General features: G+C 43.6%; 1 protein-coding gene across 1 annotated transcript in view; it reads left to right on the plus strand.

The window, feature by feature from the left end:
* LOC126272532 (eEF1A lysine and N-terminal methyltransferase homolog) overlaps window positions 1-22,417 on the plus strand; it is a 90,078-nt gene that overhangs the window by 28,849 nt on the left and 38,812 nt on the right. The window contains exon 5 of the mRNA XM_049975445.1: window positions 7,836-8,098. Coding sequence (XP_049831402.1) covers window positions 7,836-8,098 — 263 coding nt within the window. The remainder of the gene's footprint in view (window positions 1-7,835; window positions 8,099-22,417) is intronic.

Below are 22,417 nucleotides of genomic sequence, written 5' to 3' on the forward strand. Positions count from 1 at the left end.
GTTCATGGAGGACATATTGAGCAGCACTCCTTGCCAGTTTGCTGTAGTTGGCTGTAGTGTTTTCACTGGAGAGCTGGCGGCCATATCTTGTGCTCGAGTACATCCGCTCATGCCCTGGCGAGTCATTTATCCTGTGTACTGACTCATTGAACAGCCTACAAGCTATCAACCAGTCCTACGCAAGTCACACTCTGGTAGTGTCCACTCAGTAGTCCACCTATGCCCTGGAACAGTCCTGCCGTTCCGTGGTGTTTGTGTGGACACCAGGAAACGTCGGAATCCCCTGTAACAGTCTTGCCGACAGGCTGGCCAAACAGGCGACACGGAAACCGCTTCTGGAGATAGGCCTCTCCAAAGCTAACCTGCTTTTTGTCTGACACCACAGGGTTTTCCGGCTTTGGTAGACGGAATGGCATAACTGCATGCACAACAAACTGTGTGTCATTAAATACTATGAATGTGTGAAGTCTTCCATGCAAGCCTCTCGCAGAGAATCAGTTGTCCTCTGCCGGCTCCACATTGGCCATACGTGGCTAACGCATGGTTACCTACTCCGTCGCGAGGACCCGCCTCAGTATTGCTGTAGCTCTCAAATGACAGTCGTTCACCTCTTGCTGGACTGCCCACTTTTAGCTGCTCTGTGGCGGACTTTTAACTTTCCCAGCACCCTGCCTTAGGTGTTGGGCAACAGTGCCTCCACAACGGCTTTAGTTTTACGTTTTATCTGTGAGAGTGGATTTTATACTTCTATGTAGATTTTAGTGCATGTCCTTTGTCCCTCTGTGTCCTCCACCCTAGTGCTTTTAGGGTGGAGGTTTTAATGTGTTGCAGAGTGGCTAGCTTTCCCTTTTTATTCTTGTGGTTGGCTAGCCACTGTAATCTGCTTTCATGTTTTACTCTTTTCTGTTTCTATGGTCTCTCTGTTTTCTTGTCCTCTTTTGTTCCTTTTAGTGTTTGTTGCCTTCCCTTCGTTCTTGTGGCTTTTCCTTTCTTTCCATTTTGTGTTGTGTGTTTCGTCCATATTATTCTCACATTTGTGGCATTGTTTTATTAGGAAGAAGGAACCGATGACCTCATAGTTTGGTCCTTTCTTCCGCCTTTAAACCAACCAAACTGGAAGACTACACCTGCCCTCTTGATGGTTGTGGGCACTTTCCTCCCTGTTGTTCCTGCACCACCTACCTCAGGAGCACTGCCCCCCAACCATTGCGGACACCAGTCCCCACTTCTTAGCTGGAGAAGCGTAAGTTTTTTTGGGCTAATCTCACTAGGAAGGGGTCCCTTGAGCTCCCTTCCCAGGTTCCTGCTAGTGGGAAAGATGACAATCTTCAGTGGCGGAAGTTGAAATGCCCAAAAGCAGCTGGTTGTAGGGCTTCATGATCATCCTCAGTCCCTGAGACTGAAACAATGAAGCCCTCCCAGCCAAACCCAAAAACAAGACCCCCCAAGACCAAGCGAATTGCAGTGGCACCCACAACATAGCTACGTACAAGCTCTGTGACTGAGGATGGGGTGGAGATTCTGGCATCTGCTGAGGACCTAGATCTCACTCGACCCTTAGATACAATGGACATAGACTGCTCAGGAAATAAGTCGGTGGCGGCAGGTGACCTTGAGGTGTAAACTTCCTCATTGAATGCTTGATGCCTCCCAGCCTCACGATTATATTATTCTCCAGTGGAATTGAGGCAGTTTTTTCCACCACCTGGCTGAGCTACGGCACTTGTTACACTTTACACCTGCTTTCTGCTTTGACCTCCAGGAAACCTGGTTCCTGGCGATGCAGACCCGTGCCCTTCGCAGCTCCAGCGGGTATTACAAGAACCGTAGCGAATATAATAGTATCAGGTGGAGTTGTCTACGACCTGAACTTGGTGTGTAGTGAGCCTGTGCCCTCTTGGACTTGGATGACGCAGGAAACAACTCTCTGCAACATATATTTTCCTCCAGATGGTGCAGTACCCCTGATTGCATTGGCTGATTGCTCAACTCCCTAAACCTTTCTTACTTTTGGGAGGTTTTAACACTCGTAACCCCTTGTGAGGTTGCACCGTGCTTACTGCCAGAGGCAGAGATGACGAAATGTTACTGTCTCAGTTCGACCTCTGCATCTTCAATACCAGGGCTGCCACATATTTCAGTGTGGCTCATGGTAATTACTAGGCCATTTATTTATCACTTTGCAGCCCAGGGCTTCTCCCATCTATCCACTGAAGAGCACATGATGACCTGTGTGGTAGTGACCACTTCCCCATCTTCTTGTCACTCCCCTGACATCATGCCCATGGTCACCTATTCAGATGGACATTGAACAAAGCAGACTGGGTAGTCTCCACTTCTTCTGTCACCGTTGAAACTCTCCCACTTCGTGCCATCGTGAACAGGTATGCTACCATCGATGTTGTGGTTGAACAGGTAACTACAACGATCGGAAAATGTAGTCCCTCATTCTTTGGGGTTCCGCCGGAAGTTGCTGAGGCAATTAGAGAGCATTGGCGAGCTCTACAGGACATTAGTGGACATTAGCAGCACCCTTCCCTAGAGCACCCAGTAGCGTTTAAATGGCTCTCTGCCCGCGTTCGCCAGCTTATCAAAAGGCGGAAGCAGGAATGTTTGGAGAGGTATGTCTCAACCATTGGGTGCCATATGTTACTTTTCCAAGTCTGGATGAAGATCAGATGTGTTTTTGGGTACCAGACCCCAACAGCTGTCCCTGGTGTTACCATCAATGGCGTGTTACCTACCAATGCGATTTCTTTGCTGAGCACTGTGCTCGGGCCTCTGCATTAGAGAATCCCCCCCACCTTTGTCATTCTCAAATGACAGATGGAAGTGAAAGTCCTCTCGTGCACATTGCCCCAACACAGCTCCTGGGTCAGATCGGATCCACAGTCAGATGCTTAAACATCTCTCATCTGACTACAAGCGACATATCATCTTCTTCAACTGGATCTGATGCAATGGCATCTTTCCATCACAATGGCGGGAGAGCACCATCATACCATTGCTCAAGCCTGGCAAAAACCCACTGCTAGAATGTATGGTGTGTCAGTGGTTAGGTTAGATCCTGGAGTCATGTGGCCTACTGGCTCCAAGTCACAGCAGTTTCCACCAAGGTCGCCGTACCACTGATAATCTCGTGTCCCTCGAGTCTGCCATCCGTACAGCCTTTTCCAGACGCCAACACCTTGTTGCTGTCTTTTTTTTTTATTTACGGAAAGTGTATGACACCACTGGGTGACGACATATCCTAGCCACATTGTACGATTGGGGTCTCTGAGGCCCACTCCCTTTTTTACCCAAAACTTCCTATTGCTTCGTACTTTCCATGCCCACGTTGGTGCATCCCATAGTTCACCCATATCCAGGAGAATGGGGTCCTGCAGGGCACTGTATTGAATCTCTCTCTATTTTTAGTGGCCGTTAACAGTCTAGCATCAACTGTAGGGCCATCCGGCGCACCTTTTCTGTATGCAGACAACTTCTGCATTTCGTACTGCTCCACCAGTACTGGTGTTGCTGAGCAGCACCTACCCAAGACGCAGTTGTGGGCTCTAGCCTACGGTTTTCAGTTTTCGGCTGCAAACTTGTACGTTATGCACTTCTGTCGGCATAATGTCGCTCATCCGGAACAAGAACTTTACCTTATTGATGATCCACTCACTATAGTGGAGATGTATTGATTCTTAGGACTGGTTTTCGATACCCGATTGACTTGGTTTCCTCACCTTCGTCAGCTTAAGTGGAAGTGCACATCAATGGCCTCCACAGCTTGAGCAACACCAACTGGGATGCAGATCACTATGCTGCTGCAGCTCTACAGAGCCCTTGTTCAGTCCCACCTTGACTATGGGAATGTGGTTTATGGTTCAGTGGCACCCTCAGCATTGCGTTTACTCGATCCAGTGCACCACTGTGGTGTTCCGACTAGCAATGGGAGCTTTTAGGATGATTCCAGTGACCAGTCCCCTGATGGAGGCTGGGGCCCCTCCATTGGAGGTTAGGTGTTCACAACTGCTCGCCAGTTACATTGCACATGTTCGTAGTTCTCCTGTCCTGTGCATCCGAATGACCATCTCCTTTTCCCATCCACGGCAGTTCATCTCCTGCATCAGTGTCCCAGGTCAGTGTGTACAATTGCAGTTTGTGTCCAATCCCTTCTGTCTGGAGTCCTTGCCTTTACTACCTATACTTCAGGTCCATTCGCGTAGACCTCCATGGTGTACACCTAAGCCGCAGATTCGCCTGGACACACATGGCCCTAAGGACTCAGTTAACCCCGCGGCTCTCCGCTGTCACTTCCTGTCGATTCTTGACATGTACCGAGGCCATGAAATGGTTTACATCGACAGTGCAATGGCTGATGCTCAGGTTGGCTTCTTGTATGTCCATGGAGGACGTATTGAACAGCATTCCTTGCCCGAAGGCTGCAGTATTTTCACTGCAGAGGTGGTGGCTATATCTTGTGCTCTTGAGCACATCCATTCATACCCTGGGGAGTCGTTTCTTCTGTGTGCTGTCTCCTTGAGTAGCCTACAGGCTATCAGCAAGTGGTAGCCTCGTCATCCTTTGGTACCAACCATCCAGGAGTCCAGCTATGCCCAGGTATGGTCCAGTCATTTAGTGGTGTTTGTCTGGACCCCAGGTCACGTCGGAATCCCACGCAACAAACTTGCCGACGGGCTGGCCAAACAGGCTACACGGAAACCGCTTCTGGAGATCTGCTTCTCTGAACCTGACCTGTGTTCTGTATTATGCCACTGGGTTTTTCAGCTTTGGGAGACCGACTGGCATATCAATATGCACAAGAAACTGCATGTCAGTAAGGAGACTACGAATGTGTGGAAGTCTTCCATGCGGACCTCTCGCAGGGAATCACTCCTCTGCTGGCTTCGCATTGGCCATACATGGGTAACACATTGTCATCTCCTTTGTCGCAAAGACCCACCTCAGTGTCGCTGTGGCTCACAAATGACGGTCGTCCATCTCTTGCTGGACTGCCCACTTTTAGCCACTCTGTGGCGAACTTTTAACTTTCACAGCACCCTACCTTCGGCAGCTTTAGTTTTACATTTTATTCGTGTGGGTGGGTTTTATCATTTGATCTAAGTTTTTGTGCATGTCCTTTATCCCTCTGTGTTAGTGCTTTTAGGGTGGAGGTTTTAATGTGTTGCAGAGTGGCTGGCTTCTCCTTTTTACTCTCAGCCAGCCAGCCACTGTAATCTGCTTTCTTGTTTTACTCTCTTCTAACTGTTTCTAGTGTGTCTCTGTTGCTTTCTTGTCCTCTTTTGTTCCTTTTAGTGTTCATTACCTTTCCTTCATTCTTCTGGTTTTTTCTTTCTTTCTGTTTTGTGTTGTACATCTTGTTTGTTTTATTCTTTCCCTTGTGGCATTGTTTTATTTGCAACAAGGTACTGATGACCAAGCAGTTTGGTCCCTTCCCCTCTCTTTCAAACCAACCAACCAACCAACCAGGCATTTCCCTTCGCTCTCTATTCGTGTGTTTCATTATAATATGACCATCTACTCTCATTTTCTTTCCATATAGGGTCCCTTTCATCCTGGTTTCTGAGTGACCTGCCCTTCTCTTTTAGCCTTCCCCAATCAATTCACCTCTTCTCCTCATGGGAAGAACTACTACACTCCTGGAAATGGAAAAAAGAACACATTGACACCGGTGTGTCAGACCCACCATACCTGCTCCGGACACTGCGAGAGGGCTGTACAAGCAATGATCACACGCACGGCACAGCGGACACACCAGGAACCGCGGTGTTGGCCGTCGAATGGCGCTAGCTGCGCAGAATTTGTGCACCGCCGCCGTCAGTGTCAGCCAGTTTGCCGTGGCATACGGAGCTCCATCGCAGTCTTTAACACTGGTAGCATGCCGCGACAGCGTGGACGTGAACCGTATGTGCAGTTGACGGACTTTGAGCGAGGGCGTATAGTGGGCATGCGGGAGGCCGGGTGGACGTACCGCCGAATTGCTCAACACGTGGGGCGTGAGGTCTCCACAGTACATCGATGTTGTCGCCAGTGGTCGGCGGAAGGTGCACATGCCCGTCGACCTGGGACTGGACCACAGCGACGCACGGATGCACGCCAAGACCGTAGGATCCTAAGCAGTGCCGTAGGGGACCACACCGCCACTTCCCAGCAAATTAGGGACACTGTTGCTCCTGGGTATTGGCGAGGACCATTCGCAACCGTCTCCATGAAGCTGGGCTACTGTCCCGCACACCGTTAGGCCGTCTTCCGCTCACGCCCCAACATCGTGCAGCCCGCCTCCAGTGGTGTCGCGACAGGCGTGAATGGAGGGACGAATGGAGACGTGTCGTCTTCAGCGATGAGAGTCGCTTCTGCCTTGGTGCCAATGATGGTCGTATGCGTGTTTGGCGCCGTGCAGGTGAGCGCCACAATCAGGACTGCATACGACCGAGGCACACAGGGCAACACCCGGCATCATGGGTGTGGGGAGCGATCTCCTACACTGGCCGTACACCTCTGGTGATCGTCGAGGGGACACTGAATAGTGCACGGTACATCCAAACCGTCATAGAACCCATCGTTCTACCATTCCTACACCGGCAAGGGAACTTGCTGTTCCAACAGGACAACGCACGTCCGCATGTATCCGGTGCCACCCAACGTGCTCTAGAAGGTGTAAGTCAACTACCCTGGCCAACAAGATCTCCGGATCTGTCCCCCATTGAGCATGTTTGGGACTGGATGAAGCGTCGTCTCACGCGGTCTGCACGTCCAGCACGAACGCTGGTCCAACTGAGGCACCAGGTGGAAATGGCATGGCAAGCCGTTCCACAGGACTACATCCAGCATCTCTACGATCGCCTCCTTGGGAGAATAGCAGCCCGCATTGCTGCGAAAGGTGGATATACACTGTACTAGTGCCGACATTGTGCATGCTCTGTTGCCTGTGTCTATGTGCCTGTGGTTCTGTCAGTGTGATCATGTGATGTATCTGACCCCAGGAATGTGTCAATAAAGTTTCCCCTTCCTGGGACAATGAATTCACGGTGTTCTTATTTCAATTTCCAGGAGTGTATTTCCGAAAACAAGGAAGTGTAGTACCTTTTACTTTTGTGTGTCTTCTGACATTACTATACATGTCACATCCTGAAGATAAGTGATTTCCAGAATCCTGTCTTATAATGCTAATTTGTAGATATGTTATCAGATGTTTATTTTTGCCTTGTATTCTTTTTGCATACATTTTAGCATCCTGAGTGACTCTGACACCACCTGTACAACACACATTCAACTTGAGGATATCTGTTGCTTTTATTGGCACTGAGTTTGTAATCTAACAATTTCCTTTACATTCATTTTTGTCAGTTAGACAGTGCAGTTGAATTTTTTTGAGAGAATTATGGAAATGATAGATGTCTACTCGCCATATGGTGAAGATGTTGAGTCGTAGACAGGTAAAACAAAAAGACCACTTTTTGTTGTTCCTATCTGTGACTCAACATCTCCACTATATGATGAGTAGCAATCTATCTTTTCCATAATTTTGCTATTCCATTTTTTTAATTTTATATTTGTCATATTTAACAAACCAACTGATAATTTACGTATGTTTAATTAATTTAGGCTCTTCTTAAACCACCGAGACTGTCACTGTGCGTATTGCACATGCTACATTAGTCCTTAGTGAAAGTGTCTTTTTACCTTCGTGGCCATATCTTTTATCTGTTACAATAAAAATTTCCTTATTACCATAACATGTTTCGTATTTCTCATATAGATATAAAATATGTATATAAAAGTTGCCAAGACCTTAATTTTAATGAGAAAATGGGCACAATTTTCTACAGGTTCTGGAAGTGTGCTTTACTTGTGAACAAATTCAGAGAGTAAAAACACAATCAGATGTTGTTATTGCTGTGAGGTCTGTGCAGCAGTCGGCAATGGTGTGTGCCCGATTGAGTCGTGGCACTGTTGCAGGCCATGGTGAGGTATCTTTAGATTTGCATCGACCTAATGAAGATACACCACGTTATACTGTTTATGTACTGGATCAGCCATACTCGAGAGAGACTAGTCGTCGCTTCGCAGCTTTCATTGTACCACAAGGAAGGTAAGTGACTATTAAGGCATCTACAATGTATTAAAGTATTGTTTACACACTACTGAGACATGCCTCCATCCCATGTAGGTGTCTGCCTTCGAAGCTAGCAGAAACAAAGGTTACTGTCAATTTAGAGTACTCAAAATTGTGCATGCATGAACTGTATGTGTACAATTAAGTCTGCCACTTTACTACATTCTCAGTGGGTGTTAGGCTGCATGCACAATAAAATTGTAGAGTTGATTTGTTTGTGTGTGTGCATACTATTTATTTGAATTGTCTCTGCACTTTCGGTAGGTTGAGAGCACTTAAAACAGCCCTCTCTGGAATTCCTCTGTCTTTGCAGTTCTTCATTTTTGAAATTTGTGACAAATGTCTCCCTGAAAACTTTCTGCAAGTTAAACTCCTCTTATTTGTTCTTAAAACCAAAAATTCCTTGCTACAGTGTGAAAGACATTGCTTCCCAGTCACCCTATGTAGAATGTTCTTATTTTTAACTTTTCAGTCATGTTTTGTTTTTGTTCTGGTTTCACCTTCTGGTGCTTGATATTTTATTTCATAATTCATTGTAATCTTCGATAAGTGTGGTTGACTAATGAGTCACCATTCTGTTTTTCTCATTTACTTCATGTTAAGAATCTTCGGAAAAAAAACTGTTTTCTATTCTGGATTTGCAGATTTTCTTTTGCATGTTGCTAGGGACCTGAAAAATTTGCATTTGTGATAAATACAGATAAAGATGCAAATTCTGTCTCATAATGCAAATTCATGATTAAATGCTATTTCATAGAGGATTGTGTCCAGATGAGCTATTTTATCTGAGATAAATCTGGATGTACTGGGAAATATTGAAAAAGTAACATATTTTTGGTTGCTGGTATTTCACATATGCCAAAGCCCAATATGGAAAGACTTTGTAAGAATGCCTTTAGAAAATAAAATGCGTAAATGCAACTAATCAGTGCACTTGTAAGTTATACTCTGGTCCCGTATCAACTTTAGGAGGTCGAATGGTCACTATAAGGTGCATGCTGCATATAGCCCCATAGGTTCCCCCCCCCCCCACCCCCCCACCCCCCCCCACCCCTAGGACCTAGCATTTTAGAACAAAGCAACATATTTTTATGGGGTATTTTGAACCACAGTTGTGTAAGATTCTAGTAGAGTTGGGGCCTAAACCACCTCATCAGCGATGTTACCAACCTTGTCAAGGAATAGTGCTGTAGCTGTTACTGAATGCTTTGTCCTGTGTATGAATCATTGTTTTCATTTCATATTTTAATGTGAGTGAAACCTCTAGCACTCACAACACCAGAAAGGATTGGTGATTCTTGTGACCATGTGTCAGTTCTGCTATCACAGAAACACACAACATGACCGTCCTTAAAAAATGAGGCGCAGCTTCTGCACCTGCACCATTTCTTTCCCCTCAGGTGATCGGTGTTTTCATTTGTTAACATTTGTGGGAGACTGCCAGCTTTGTATTATCCACACTATAGCAATTGGAAAAAAAACTCTGTCAATGTATTTTGCCTGCATTGAAAGTCTTCCTGTAAAGCTAGCTAAGACTTCGTTGGTTCTATGTGTAGCATTATCAAGTACAGGCCACACAGCTGTGAATGCCCACAAAATGTTTCTGAAATAAGCTAATCAGGTCTCTTGCTGTAGATACGAAATTGATGTTCTGCAGGTATTGAAGTTATCAAACTGGGTAGGAATAGAAAAATAATGTCAAGAAACTCCTTAAAACACACAAAAAATAGAAGATATAGTTTTACCACAAATAGTTGCCAATTTCTTTAAAGCTTATTCCATTCTATGATGGGCTGAGGTACAGCAACATACCTCCACAATTGTATAAAAAGAGACAGTCTCAGTTTCAGAGTTATTTTTATTGCAAATAATGCATTTCAACTGGTTAAGCTGCTTCAGATTTTCTAAATGAAAAGAAAAAAGCAAGAGCGTAACTGTACAAAATTACAGGGGGAGGGGGGCGGCATGGTTCTTAGCTGCACAAAACTTTTTTAAAAATTTAAAAAAGCAAATTAACACTAAAGAAAGGCCATCAAAACAAAACATATAATCAGTTGATGGGGCATTTAATCAGGGCAATAGTAATAAACCATCTAAAGAAGAACTGTTGAACAAGATACACTGAAACAAAACAAAGTTTATACACTTGAAAAGATGAAAACCAAGCATAACTCTCTTGGTAGCCTTTGGTGTTTTAATGGCAACATTTATTTTACTATATTTCTTAACCTTAGTCTGTTTTTTGGTTTTTTTATCCTATGTGCTCTCACACATTTTAGAGATGCTGTGTAGCCACTTATTCTTATAGTCTTATGCCTGGATTTGTTTAAGTTTTACCAACACTAGTGCCTTCTGTTGTTTTGTCCTACTAATATGAGCTACGTGGTTTTCCTGTGCACTCTATTTTCAATGTAGCCATCTATTAGACCATTTAAGTCACCTGATAGCCAGGACATTCAATGTGTATTTGGCTCTAAATTGCATTTCACCTGGTGGCTCAAACTGTTTTAAGATGTTTTCTGTTACATTATTTGTCTGTGCCACTTCTCCTGTTTACGCACCAAGTGAGGTAGCGCAGTGGTTAGAACACTGGACTCGAATTCGGGAGGACGACAGTTTAAATCCATGCCTGGCCATACTGATTTAGGTTTTCCGTGTTTTCCTAAATCGCTTCAGGCAAATGTCGGGATGGTTCCTTCGAAAGGGCACAGCTGATTTCCTTCCCTAATCCGAGCTTGTGCTCTGTCTCTAATGACCTCATTGTCGATGGGACATTAAACACTATCTCATCCCCTTTATGTTTACCCTCATACATTTATCCATTGTTTTCGTCCTCTTAAATTTATACACTGGGTATTGTCCCAGTGTATCTTGTTCAACAGTTCTTCCTTTAGTTGCTTGTTGCCATTGTTCTAACGGCACTACCAGCTAGTGATATGTGATGCTATGATAGCCTTTTGTAACTGTTAATTTGCTTTATTTAAATATTTTTAAATAATGTGCAAAAGTTCAGTGCAGCTTAGAACCATCCCCCTAATTTTGTATAAATACATCTTTACTTGCTGTTTTCTTTTAGAAAATCCGAAGAAGCCTTAACTGGGGAAAATGCATTATTTTAATAAAAATAACTCACAACCGAGAGAGACCATCTCTGTTCATATAAAAATATAGTAATTTCTCAAAAGTACATGCTAACTTTGCCAAAGTAAATTTTGATTTCAGGTTCCTACAAGTTGCTGTAGGCCATATTAAGGTGAAAAATTAGTAATTTTATGATGCTTTAAATAGAGTTCCTCTGTTTTTGATATACTCTAGATCAGCAGGAAGTATTCCTATGTGAAATGCATTACTAGTAGAGGTAGTCAGCACATGCATCAAACTCACTCATTACTCATGGTCTAGCAGGTGCTTGAGAGTGGGGTAGCAAGTAATTCATGACTAAAGTGCAAGTGCTCATAACAAAGTGACTAGGCATGCTCAAATCCGAAGGCAAATCAAAAAATGTGATAGTTACGTCACTGTTAAAACTACACTCATGAGGCTAACACTGTCAGTGAACACATTATTGCATCAACATAAATATTTTGGTCTTTGTGTTTTCTTGCTCTTGTGTTTACAAACATCATAGTGTCATAAAATGGCCGCATTATTCATCCATTGACCATGTCCGTAAAAGAAAAATTTTTGTCTGCTATAATCATACTCTGTAGGGTCATTTCATGACTGTTCTTTGCAAGAAATAAAATTCTTTATGATATTCAAATGAAAAGTAAAATTAAAAATAAAGATAGTTGAATCACCCAAGCTGTTGAGTATCTCCATAAGATAATTAATTTGTCTCCCTTTTTGTTAATTCGTAACCTAAAGTCAAGTGCCTTTATGATTCAACTAAACCTGCCCTGCAAAAATTTGTTTCACTTGCAGCACAAATGGCGGGATTTCTTTTGGAACTTCAGATTGTTTGGGGAAGGCACAGGCATTAGCCTTCCGCCCAAATGTGTTCTTGAAGTCATCACCTGGCTCATCCATGTTTAATTGTCCTCTTGGGTAAAATATTCCGGAGGTAAAATAGTCCCCCATTCGCATCTCTGGGCGGGGACTACTCAAGAGGACATCATTACTGGAAAAAGAAAACTGGCATTCTACGGATCGGAGTGTGGAATGTCAGATCCCTTAATCGGGCAGGTAGGGTAGGAAATTTAAAAAGGGAAATGGATAGGTTACAGTTAGATATAGTGGGAATTAGTGATCAGTGGCAGGAGGAACAAGACTTCTGGTCAGGTGAATATAGGGTTACAAACACAAAATCAAATAGGGATAATGCCAGAGTAGGTTTAATAATGAACAAAAAAAAAATACGAGTGCGGGTAAGCTACTACAAACACCATAGTGAACACATTATTGTGGCTAAGGTAGACATGAAGCCCATGCCTACTACAGTATTACAAGTTTATATGCCAACTAGCTCTGCAGATGATGAAGAAATTGATGAAATGTATGATGAAATAAAAGAAATTATTCAGGTAGTGAAGGGAGACGAAAAGTTAAGTCATGGGTGACTGGAATTCGAGTGTAGGAAAAGAGAGTGAAGGAAACGTAGTAGGTGAATATGGATTGGGGCTAAGAAATGAAAGAGGAAGCTGCCTGGTAGAATTTTGCACAGAGCACAACTTAATCGTAGCTAACACTTGGTTTAAGACTCACGAAAGAAGGTTGTATACATGGAAGAACCCTGGAGATACTAAAAGGTATCAGATAGATTATATAATGGTAAGACAGAGATTTAGGAACCAGGTTTTAAATTGTAAGACATTTCCAGGGGCAGATGGGGTCTCTGACCACAGTCTATTGGTTATGAACTGTAGATTAAAACTGAAGAAACTGCAAAAAGGTGGGAATTTAAGGAGATGGGACCTGGATAAACTGAAAGAACCAGTGGTTGTACAGTGTTTCAGGGAGAGCATAAGGGAACAATTGACAGGAATGGGGGAAAGAAATACAATAGAAGAAGAATGAGTAGCTCTGCGGGATGAAGTAGTGAAGGCAGCAGAGGATCAAGTAGGTAAAAAGACGAGGGCTAGTAGAAATCCTTGGGTAACAGAAGAAATACTGAATTTAATTGATGAAAGGAGAAAATATAAAAATGCAGTAAATGAAGCAGGCAAAAAGGAATACAAACATCTCAAAAATGAGATAGACAGGAAGTGCAAAATGGCTAAGCAGGGATGGCTAGAGAACAAATGTAAAAATGTAGAGGCTTATCTCACTAGGAGTAAGATAGATATTGCCTAAAGGAAAATTAGAGACCTTTGGAGATAAGAGAACCACTTGTATGAACATAAAGAGCTCAGATGGAAACCCAGTTCTAAGCAAAGAAGGGAAAGCAGATAGGTGGAAGGAGTACATAGAGGGTCTATACAAGGGCGATGCACTTGAGGACAATATTATGGAAATGGAAGAGGACGTAGATGAAGATGAAATGGGAGATATGATATTGCGTGAAGAGTTTCACAGAACACTGAAAGACCTGAGTCGGAACAAGGCCCCAGGAGTAGACAACATTTCATTATGACTACTAATGGCCTTGGGGGAGCCAGTCCTGACAAAACTCTACCATCTGGTGAGCACGATGTAGGAGACAGGCGGAATACCCTCAGACTTCAAGAAGAATATAATAATTCCGATCCCAAAGAAAGCAGGTGCTGACAGGTGTGAAAATTACCGAACAATCAGTTTAATAAGTCACGGATGCAAAATACTAACGCGTATTCTCTACAGACGAATGGAAAAACTGGTAGAAGCTGACCTCGGGGAAGATCAGTTAGGATTCTGTAGAAATATTGGAACATGTGAGGCAATACTGACCCTTTGACTTACCTAGATTAAGGAAAGGCAAACCTACATTTCTAGCATTTGTAGACTTAGAGAAAGCTTTTGACAATGTTGACTGGAATACTCTCTTTTTTTAATTCTGAAGGTGGCAGGGGTAAAATAAAGGGAGCGAAAGGCTATTTACAGTTTGTACAGAAACCAGATGGCAGTAATAAGAGTCGAGGGACATGAAAGGGAAGCAGTGGTTGGGAAGGGAGTGAGACAGGGTTGTAGCCTCTCTCCGATGTTGTTCAATCTGTATATTGAGCAAGCAATGAAGGAAACAACAGAAAAATTTGGAGTAGGTATTAAAATCCTTGGAGAAGAAGTAAAAACTTTGAGGTTCGCCGATGACATTGTAATTCTGTCAGAGACAGCAAAGGACTTGGAAGGGCAGTTGAACGGAATGGACAGTGTCATGAAAGGAGGGTTTAAGATGAACATCAACTAAAGCAAAACGAGGATAATGGAATGTAGTTGAATTAATTCGGGTGATGCTGAGGGAATTAGATTAGGAAATGAGACACTTAAAGTAGTAAAGGAGTTTTGCTATTTGGGTAGCAAAATAACTGATGATGGTCGAAGTAGAAAGGATATAAAATTTAGATTGGCAATGGCAAGGAAGTGTTTCTGAAGAAGAGAAATTATTTAACATCGAGTATAGGTTTAAGTGTCAGGAAGTCGTTTCTGAAAGTATTTGTATGGAGTGTAGCCATGTATGGAAGTGAAACATGGACGATAAATAGTTTGGACAAGAAGAGAATAGAAGCTTTCGAAATGTGGTGCTACAGAAGAATGCTGAAGATTAGATGGGTAGATCACGTAACTAATGATGAAGTATTGAATAGAATTGGGGAGAAGAGGAGTATGTGGCACAACTTGACAAAAAGGAGGGACTGTTTAGTAGGACATGTTCTGAGGCATCAAGGGATCACAAATTTAGCATTGGAGGGCAGCGTGGAGGGTAAAAATCGTAGGAGGGAGACAAAGAGATGAGTAAACTAAACAGATTCAGGATGAGGTACTGGGAGATGTAGTAGGTACTGGGAGATGTAGAAGCTTGCACAGGATAGAGTAGCATGGAGAGCTGCATCAAACCAGTCTCAGGACTGAAGACCACAACAACAACAACAAACAACAGTTCATTTTTACATTTATAAGTTGATGAATACCAGCTCTGGCAGTTCTTTATGGGAGACAGGATGGGAGTCTTTTTTCTTCATCCACAACTATGCTATCTAATGTCTGTCTCACACTCTTTTCCACAGAGTACCTTACTTCGCTACATGCGAAGTAAGTTAACGCTCTAACGTTTTGGACAACTTAAAGTGGTGAGATATGTTTGCCAAGTCCCACTTCCTTAACGATAAGACTTACTTGAGATGGTCCGCCGACTTTCCTTGCTGGTTAGCTTGCTGCTGCAACCTCCTTTTCTCTTAGTCTCTGAAGTATATTCGCTAGGAACAGGAATGTCTCAAGACTCTTTCGGCTTATAAAAATAAGTAGATGTACGCAGTTTCTTTTGCTTTACTTAACGACGTATATTTAAACATCAAACTTCTACAAATCTCATTCTCGACATAAACAAACACAGTCAAGTAAGTCTCCTTGTGCCTCCAAAGGTTAGAAACAAATTTCATTTACACATAAGAGAAAGTTGGCTTAAAAATGAAGTCCATTCTCCTCCTGTTCTATCGCTGCAACTACAGTCGTCTCATGATAAACTTCAAATCTGCGCACACAGACAGGTGATCTGCAGTAAATAGGGTTCCTTTCACTCACTGACAACTAAAATATTGGGTGTTCGAGACGGTAGAAGGCCACGTGGTTCTAGAATTTACACAGAAATTATCGAAGCACTACAATGCTTCAGGGATTGAGCTTGGCCTTGTGCATTGCTACAGTTCAGCAGAAACCCCACGTTATTAAGCCAGTGAGGCCATCAACTAGCCGAGCATTCATAACAGTTAGTAATAGGCTGAAAATCTCACCCCTATTATGGGTACTTACATGTCCGCAAGTGTAACATCCCATGCCAGGTCATGCCACAGAGATCCCACTTGATTTGCAGTGTACTGCATATCAGTATGTAGAGTTATTAGCTGCAGTCAGGCAGAAGGTGGTTGGTGGTCATTTGCTGTGTTACTGTGTGCACAGAAGTACAATAAATATTTTTGTCCGGACTAGAGTTCCCTTATGAACATTCACTGTGACGTAGCCAGGCAGTCGGCTGATAGGCCTACTTCTGACTGGCAGTGGCATTTAGGTGAGCACAAGGCATTATGCATTCACACACCTGGTCTCCAAATATTTTGTGGCACCAACAGCCGGCCGTTGTGGCCAGCAGTTCTAGGCACTTCAGTCCTGAACCGCACTGCTGCTACGGTCGCAGGTTCAAATCCTGCCTCGGGCATGGATGTGTGTCATGTCCTCAGATTAGTTAGGTTTAAGTAGTTCTAAGATCTAGGGGACTGATGACCTTAGATGTTAAGTCCCATAATGCTTCAGAGCCATTTGAACCATTTTGGCACTAACAGATGGAGAGTTGAGTTCTCCCAGTTGCTGAGGAGGTAGTTGGCAAGAAGCTTCTCAATTTCTTGCTGTAATGGCCTCTGTCCTTGCTGTGATGTTGATGAATCAATGTATTCACTTATATGCTTAACCAGCAAATTGATCTTGGCCACCAGATCATCATCAGTGCGTGTAGCAGTGGGCATCAACAAGCTGTTGCATGATGCTGTCACTGCATTTACGACATGGGTGTTATTGCCTTAAGTATTTTATAGACCAATTCAGCCACTGTATCCAATACCTTGTTGGTTTGAGATGCTTGTAATAACAATCACTTGAGGTGGCAGATGACTTCTCCACGATGTATGCAGAAGACTATCAGGCACAGTATCAGTGTCAACCTTACTCCATAAATTTCTGAAATATTCCTACAGCCTCTTGTTGCCAATGTCTTCTTGTGTTAAAACTTACCTAATGTGTTCCTCGTGAGATGCATACCTTGTGGGTCAGTTCTATCTTCAGTTTCTTGTAAGCACCCGTCGTAGCAGGAGCAGTGATTGTTTTCAATCTCTGTGGCGTGTTCTTGTACGAGAAATTTTTTTAACTTAATTCAAATGTACAGAAAGGAAGAGTTTGTCAGTGGAGTATACAGTTCGAGAAATTCCACCTGTCAGTAGTATTGTCTCGAAAGTATTAACTAGGCTCAACCTGTAGCTAAGTAACTCTTTATAACAAGGAAGAATAGCCAAGAATAACAAAGACGTCATTGCGAAACACAGCACTTGTAGAGACTGCCACAAAAATAATCATTTCAATATGCATTTGCGACACTACACCGGGTAGTGATGATCTTGGCTGCTACAGATTGTTTAAATGCCTCTGAGCTTGCTGTAATTAATCAAATCTTGTCCTCATCATCAGCATAATAGATACATTGGGGTTTGTAGTATATTATTAGTCATCATTTAAACCCAATTCTTGAAACTTTGTAAGCAGGCTTTCTTGGGATAGTTTTCAACCATCTTAGAGTCTGCTAGTTCCGTTTCTTCAGAAACTCTGTGCCACTCTCATATGAGGTCAAAGAAACCTGTGGCCATCCATGCTGCACCTGTCTGTACATGTATAGTATCCCCTGTTAGTCCTATGGTCCTACATACTCGAACATTATCCAAGGGTTACATAAGAGATTTGTAGGCAATCTCATTTGTACACTGATGGCACTTCCCCAATATTGTATTAGTAAACCAAAGTCTGAACTCGGCTTCACCCATGACTGGACCCATGTGATCATTTCATCTCATCCCTACAAAGTGTTACACCTGGGTGTTTGTACGAGTTGTTCAGTTCAAACTGCTAGTTACATGTTCCATAGATCACTTGAACGATTCTGACATCAAAATGATGTGGAACCAGTCAGTAAATGGGATATATATACATGACTGTCAACATTAATGAAAACATTATTTTATCCCTGCTCATGCACTTACACTTAAAAACAAGATTTTTTTTTTGTCATTTTTATATTGCTACAAAATTTTAAGTAGAAATTCGTCAATGGAAGAGAAGCAGTTGTCCAGGAGATTTAAAACTTGCTTCGCTACCTGTCAGACATTTTACTTTTATGGACAAATGATCAAAACCTTTTATTGCTGCTTATTGAAATCCTCTCTGAGCCACTGACAGCTTTAACAATGTGTAATAAATCATTTTTCCCAGTAGTGTTACAGGTATGTACATCACTCTCCTTAAATTGTGATGGATATTTATGACAAATTTCATTATCAAAAATATATGTTATGAATGCATAGTTACAATATTATGAGAAGGAAAGTTGCTATTCACCATATAGCGGAGATGCTGAGAGTTGCAGATAGGCACAAAAAAGACACTTACAATTAAAGCTTTCGGCCATTAAGGCTTTCGTTAACAATTTTCTCTCTCTCTCTCTCTCTCTCTCTCTCTCTCTCTCTCTCTCTCTCACTCACACACACACACACACACACACACACACACACACACACACTCGCCCGCAACTGACACACGACTGCAGTCTAAAGCAGCTGAAACCAGCTGCGAGCAGCAGCACCAGTGCATGATGGGAGTGCTGACTGGCTGGGGTAAGGAGTAAGGAGGTGGGGTGGGGTTGGGGAGGGATAATATGGTGAGGTTGGCAGGCAGTGAAGTGCTGCAGGTTAGGCAGTGGGCACTGGAGATGTGGGGAAGAGGGGGAGTAGTGGAAAAGGAGAGAAATAAAAATACTGGGTGTTGTGGTGGAATGACGGCTGTGTAAGGCTGGAATGGGGACACAGAAGGGGCTGGATGGGTAGGGGCAGTGACTAACGAAGACAAGTTGAAAATGCCTATTTCCTTGATGAGATACCTATACGGCATCCGTGGGTGAATGCCATGTATTATTCTTATTGCTCGCTTTTTGCAATCAATACTTTCTTCTTAAGTGATAAGTTATCCCAGAAAATTAGAGTAGAAATATTAAAAATATGTCATGAGGTTGATGCGTTTATTTCTAAGATTAGCAATTATATGAAGATTAGCAATTATATGAAGATTAGCAATTATATGAAGATTAGCAATTATATGAAGATTAGCAATTATATGAAGTGCAAAACTAGTGGAACTTAATTATTTATGAAGCTTAGCAATGTGCTTCTTCCAGTTAGTTTCAATCAGTATGTACACAAATTTGGAGCGTTTTACTCTACTCACTGACTCCTGATCATGTCCCAATGAAGAGAGAATGTGAAAGTATCACTGCTTGCCTGTTAGTCATGCAGTGAGAGCTGATTATACTGTCGCACCCACTCACTTTGTTCAGGATGTAGGCTATGCTGAGAGTGTGGTAATGAAAAGTGATAACACTCTCCAAAAACATATTTATTCTGCCAAGTGAGAAAATGAACAAGTGACAAAAATGAAATCAGATCACAATGTCCATTGACCAGAGATCACGATTACTGTGTTTGTGTAACAGTTCCACTCACACTGGTCCCGGGGGGGAGGGGGGGAGACTGATAATAGAAGGTAACTAAATAAAGCAGTTATGAGTTCCACTGTTGAGAATTCAGACTTGCTTGATTTCAGGAGCATGGTGCAGGATTCAGTCTGGACTCAATACTTCAGCTCAGCGGAGGTACAGAGATCACATGAACTGTCTATACTCATATAAGAACGGTGTCGTCACATTTGAATGCAGTTCCCGGAATTGTCATGGGCAAGCCCAGTGGTGTGGAGGGATATGTCCAGAGCTTCATGGAAAAGGACAGAAAAACCCAGCATGTAAGGTAATATGACCTCAACACCTGATGTGGTGGAGGCACAGGGACACGAGTGCGAGACCGGGAGCTGCAATGGGCAAGCAGCCAAGTACGGGAGATGGTTTCCAGAGTTCAGCTAGAGATGACATGCTGATGACCCGGCTCACTGGAAACAGGGTGTCTACAGCAGGGGCACCTACAGGACTGTTAGACACACCACGGGCATTTGAAATGGATGCAGCACCTGGAGCATGTGATGTAGTTTGCTGGTGGCTGTGGTGGGGGTGGCCTGGGCACTTTGGATGAGCGCAGCCTGGATGTCTGGGCCTTCGGTCTGAACAAAGTGGGGTGGGCCGCACGTGGCAGTGTGATGACAGCTGGCAGTGTGCATGCATCATTGGCAGCCACAAATGCAGGCTCTGTCTTGATCAGTGGTGGAGGAGGAGGACGCGTTGTCCATTAACAGTTCTTCCACAGGGTTGAAGAAGTGAATCGTGGCAGGAGCATTCAAGATGTAAGCTGGCTTGACCCAGTCAATTAACACATTAGCTGGCTTGTCGCAGTACTTAATGTCAGTCATTTCCTCACCGCAGTGATGACAGTGTGGACCTGAGTACAGCTGCTGAAGTGGTCACTGTACTATGTCAATATGTAGCGTAAGTGTGCAGTGCTGTAGGTCGGCATGTACAAACATATTGCCTGTGCCTTACCATGTCAGTGCGTGCAATAGAAGGCGGTCCATGTGGGCGTGTAGACTTTCTGCCAGTGGAGGGGCCGATGCGTTGCACATTAATGGTATCTTCTCCATAAAATAATCAGGAATGGTGAGAGATTGTCTGTATATAAGGTAAGCAGGTGAAGTGCTAATCTCCTCTTTCAGTGTTACTCACAGGCTGAGCAGTACCAGCAGGAGTGCATTTTCCCAGGCTGCATCATGGCAGGTTAGGATGGCTTTTAGTGTTTGATGGAGCTGCTCAACTGTGCCTGTAGATTTTGTTTGGTAGATGGCAGTTCTGTGTAACTGCACATCACAGTGTTTGGCAACTTGTTTGAACAGCACATAGTAAACTGTTGGCTGTGATCAATTCTGATGTGACTGGGACAGCTGTACCATGTGACCCATGTGTCAATGAGTGGTGTGGTGACAGTCTTGGCATTGTCTCGGGCCAGCATGTGAAGTGGTCTGTTGTTGTCAACAGATACAGCTTGCCTTAGGACAGAGGGAACAGGTCTCACTGTTGACATAGACATGTGTAAAACATTGTGTCATTTTGGGGTAGGCACCAACAGGTGTGTGGGTGTGCCTCCTGACTTTGGCGCACTGGTGTACACTGCAAGTGTGTGCCCATTGATGGAAGTCTTCCTATAGTCCTGGCCAGACAAAACATTGAGCTATGAGCAACACTGTAGTGTTGATGCAGGGATGTGACATTCCATGGACATGGTCAAAAGCACAGCACTTGAATTTCTCTGGGAGAAATGGGCTCTTTGTGCACGTTGAAACCTCACACAAAGTTTTGTGGGCAGAGCCAACCAGGCACTAGCCCGAGCTGTAGGCTGCTGGAGGTGTCATGGCGAAGGCAGTCCATTTGTTTATCATTTTCTGTTCTTGGGCAGTGTTCTCGAAATTCACAGGAGGAGAGGTAATGGCACAATTGCAGGATGAGCAGTCGGTGATGGTATTGTTAATTCCAGAAATATGGTAGATGTTGGTGGTGAACTGTGACACACTCCAGCTGCCACATTTGGCACGGCATACATTTGGTATTATTGTTTAGAAATGGGTGAGTTAGTGACTTGTGCTTGGTGAAAATGATGAAGGGATGATCTTGTACCAACAGGCGGAAGTATTGTACTGCCTCAAACACCCCAAGCAACTCACTATTGCAAGTTGCCCATACACATTGCGACTCTGAAAACTTGCACAAGAAGAAACCGAGTGGCTGTCAGCTGCCACCGATGCATTGTTGAAGCACTGCATCTATGGCTCTCTGGCTAGCGTCGATGACCACAGTTAGTTCAGAGTTGTGCGAGGCTATGTTTGACTTAATAAATCTTCTCTGGATTGCCTCCATTCATTCAACAGGAGTCCTTCCCTTTGAGGTAGGTCTGTGTAGCACCACAGTCAGGGGTTGCAGTGCTGTGAAAGTGTTAGGCACTTGCGAAGATAGCAGCATAAGTCTTTGTGCATCTGTGGTCACAGCATGTTGGAAGATCCTCTGTACCTCATGTGGTAGTGGCATCGGTGCGCGAGGAATGATTAAATGCTCGAGAAACTCAATTTCCATGACCCCAAGTATACTCAAAGTATACTTTTTGAGGGAGTAATGACAATGCCGGCCTTTCAGGACCGAAAGATGGTTGTTAGATTGTGGCTTTGGAGTTTGGGTGACTTCGAATGTCATCAAGGCATGTGGAGCAACCCATAAGCTCATTAGATGCCATCCAGGAAATGCTGCCAGGTGTGGGTGATATTCTGAAGACTGAGCATCATGTATAAGCTTTTGAAAAGCCTGCAGCGCATGATAATTGCTGTTTTTCTGAACGTCTTCATGTGCCACAGGTATCTGCACGAACGCATTCATGCAGTAGTTTGGTAAATAAACTGACCCTGCCAAAGTGTGGTTAAAATACTGCAGGT

The sequence above is a fragment of the Schistocerca gregaria genome, chromosome 5, assembly GCF_023897955.1.
Source record: "Schistocerca gregaria isolate iqSchGreg1 chromosome 5, iqSchGreg1.2, whole genome shotgun sequence".
Lineage (NCBI taxonomy): Eukaryota > Metazoa > Arthropoda > Insecta > Orthoptera > Acrididae > Schistocerca > Schistocerca gregaria.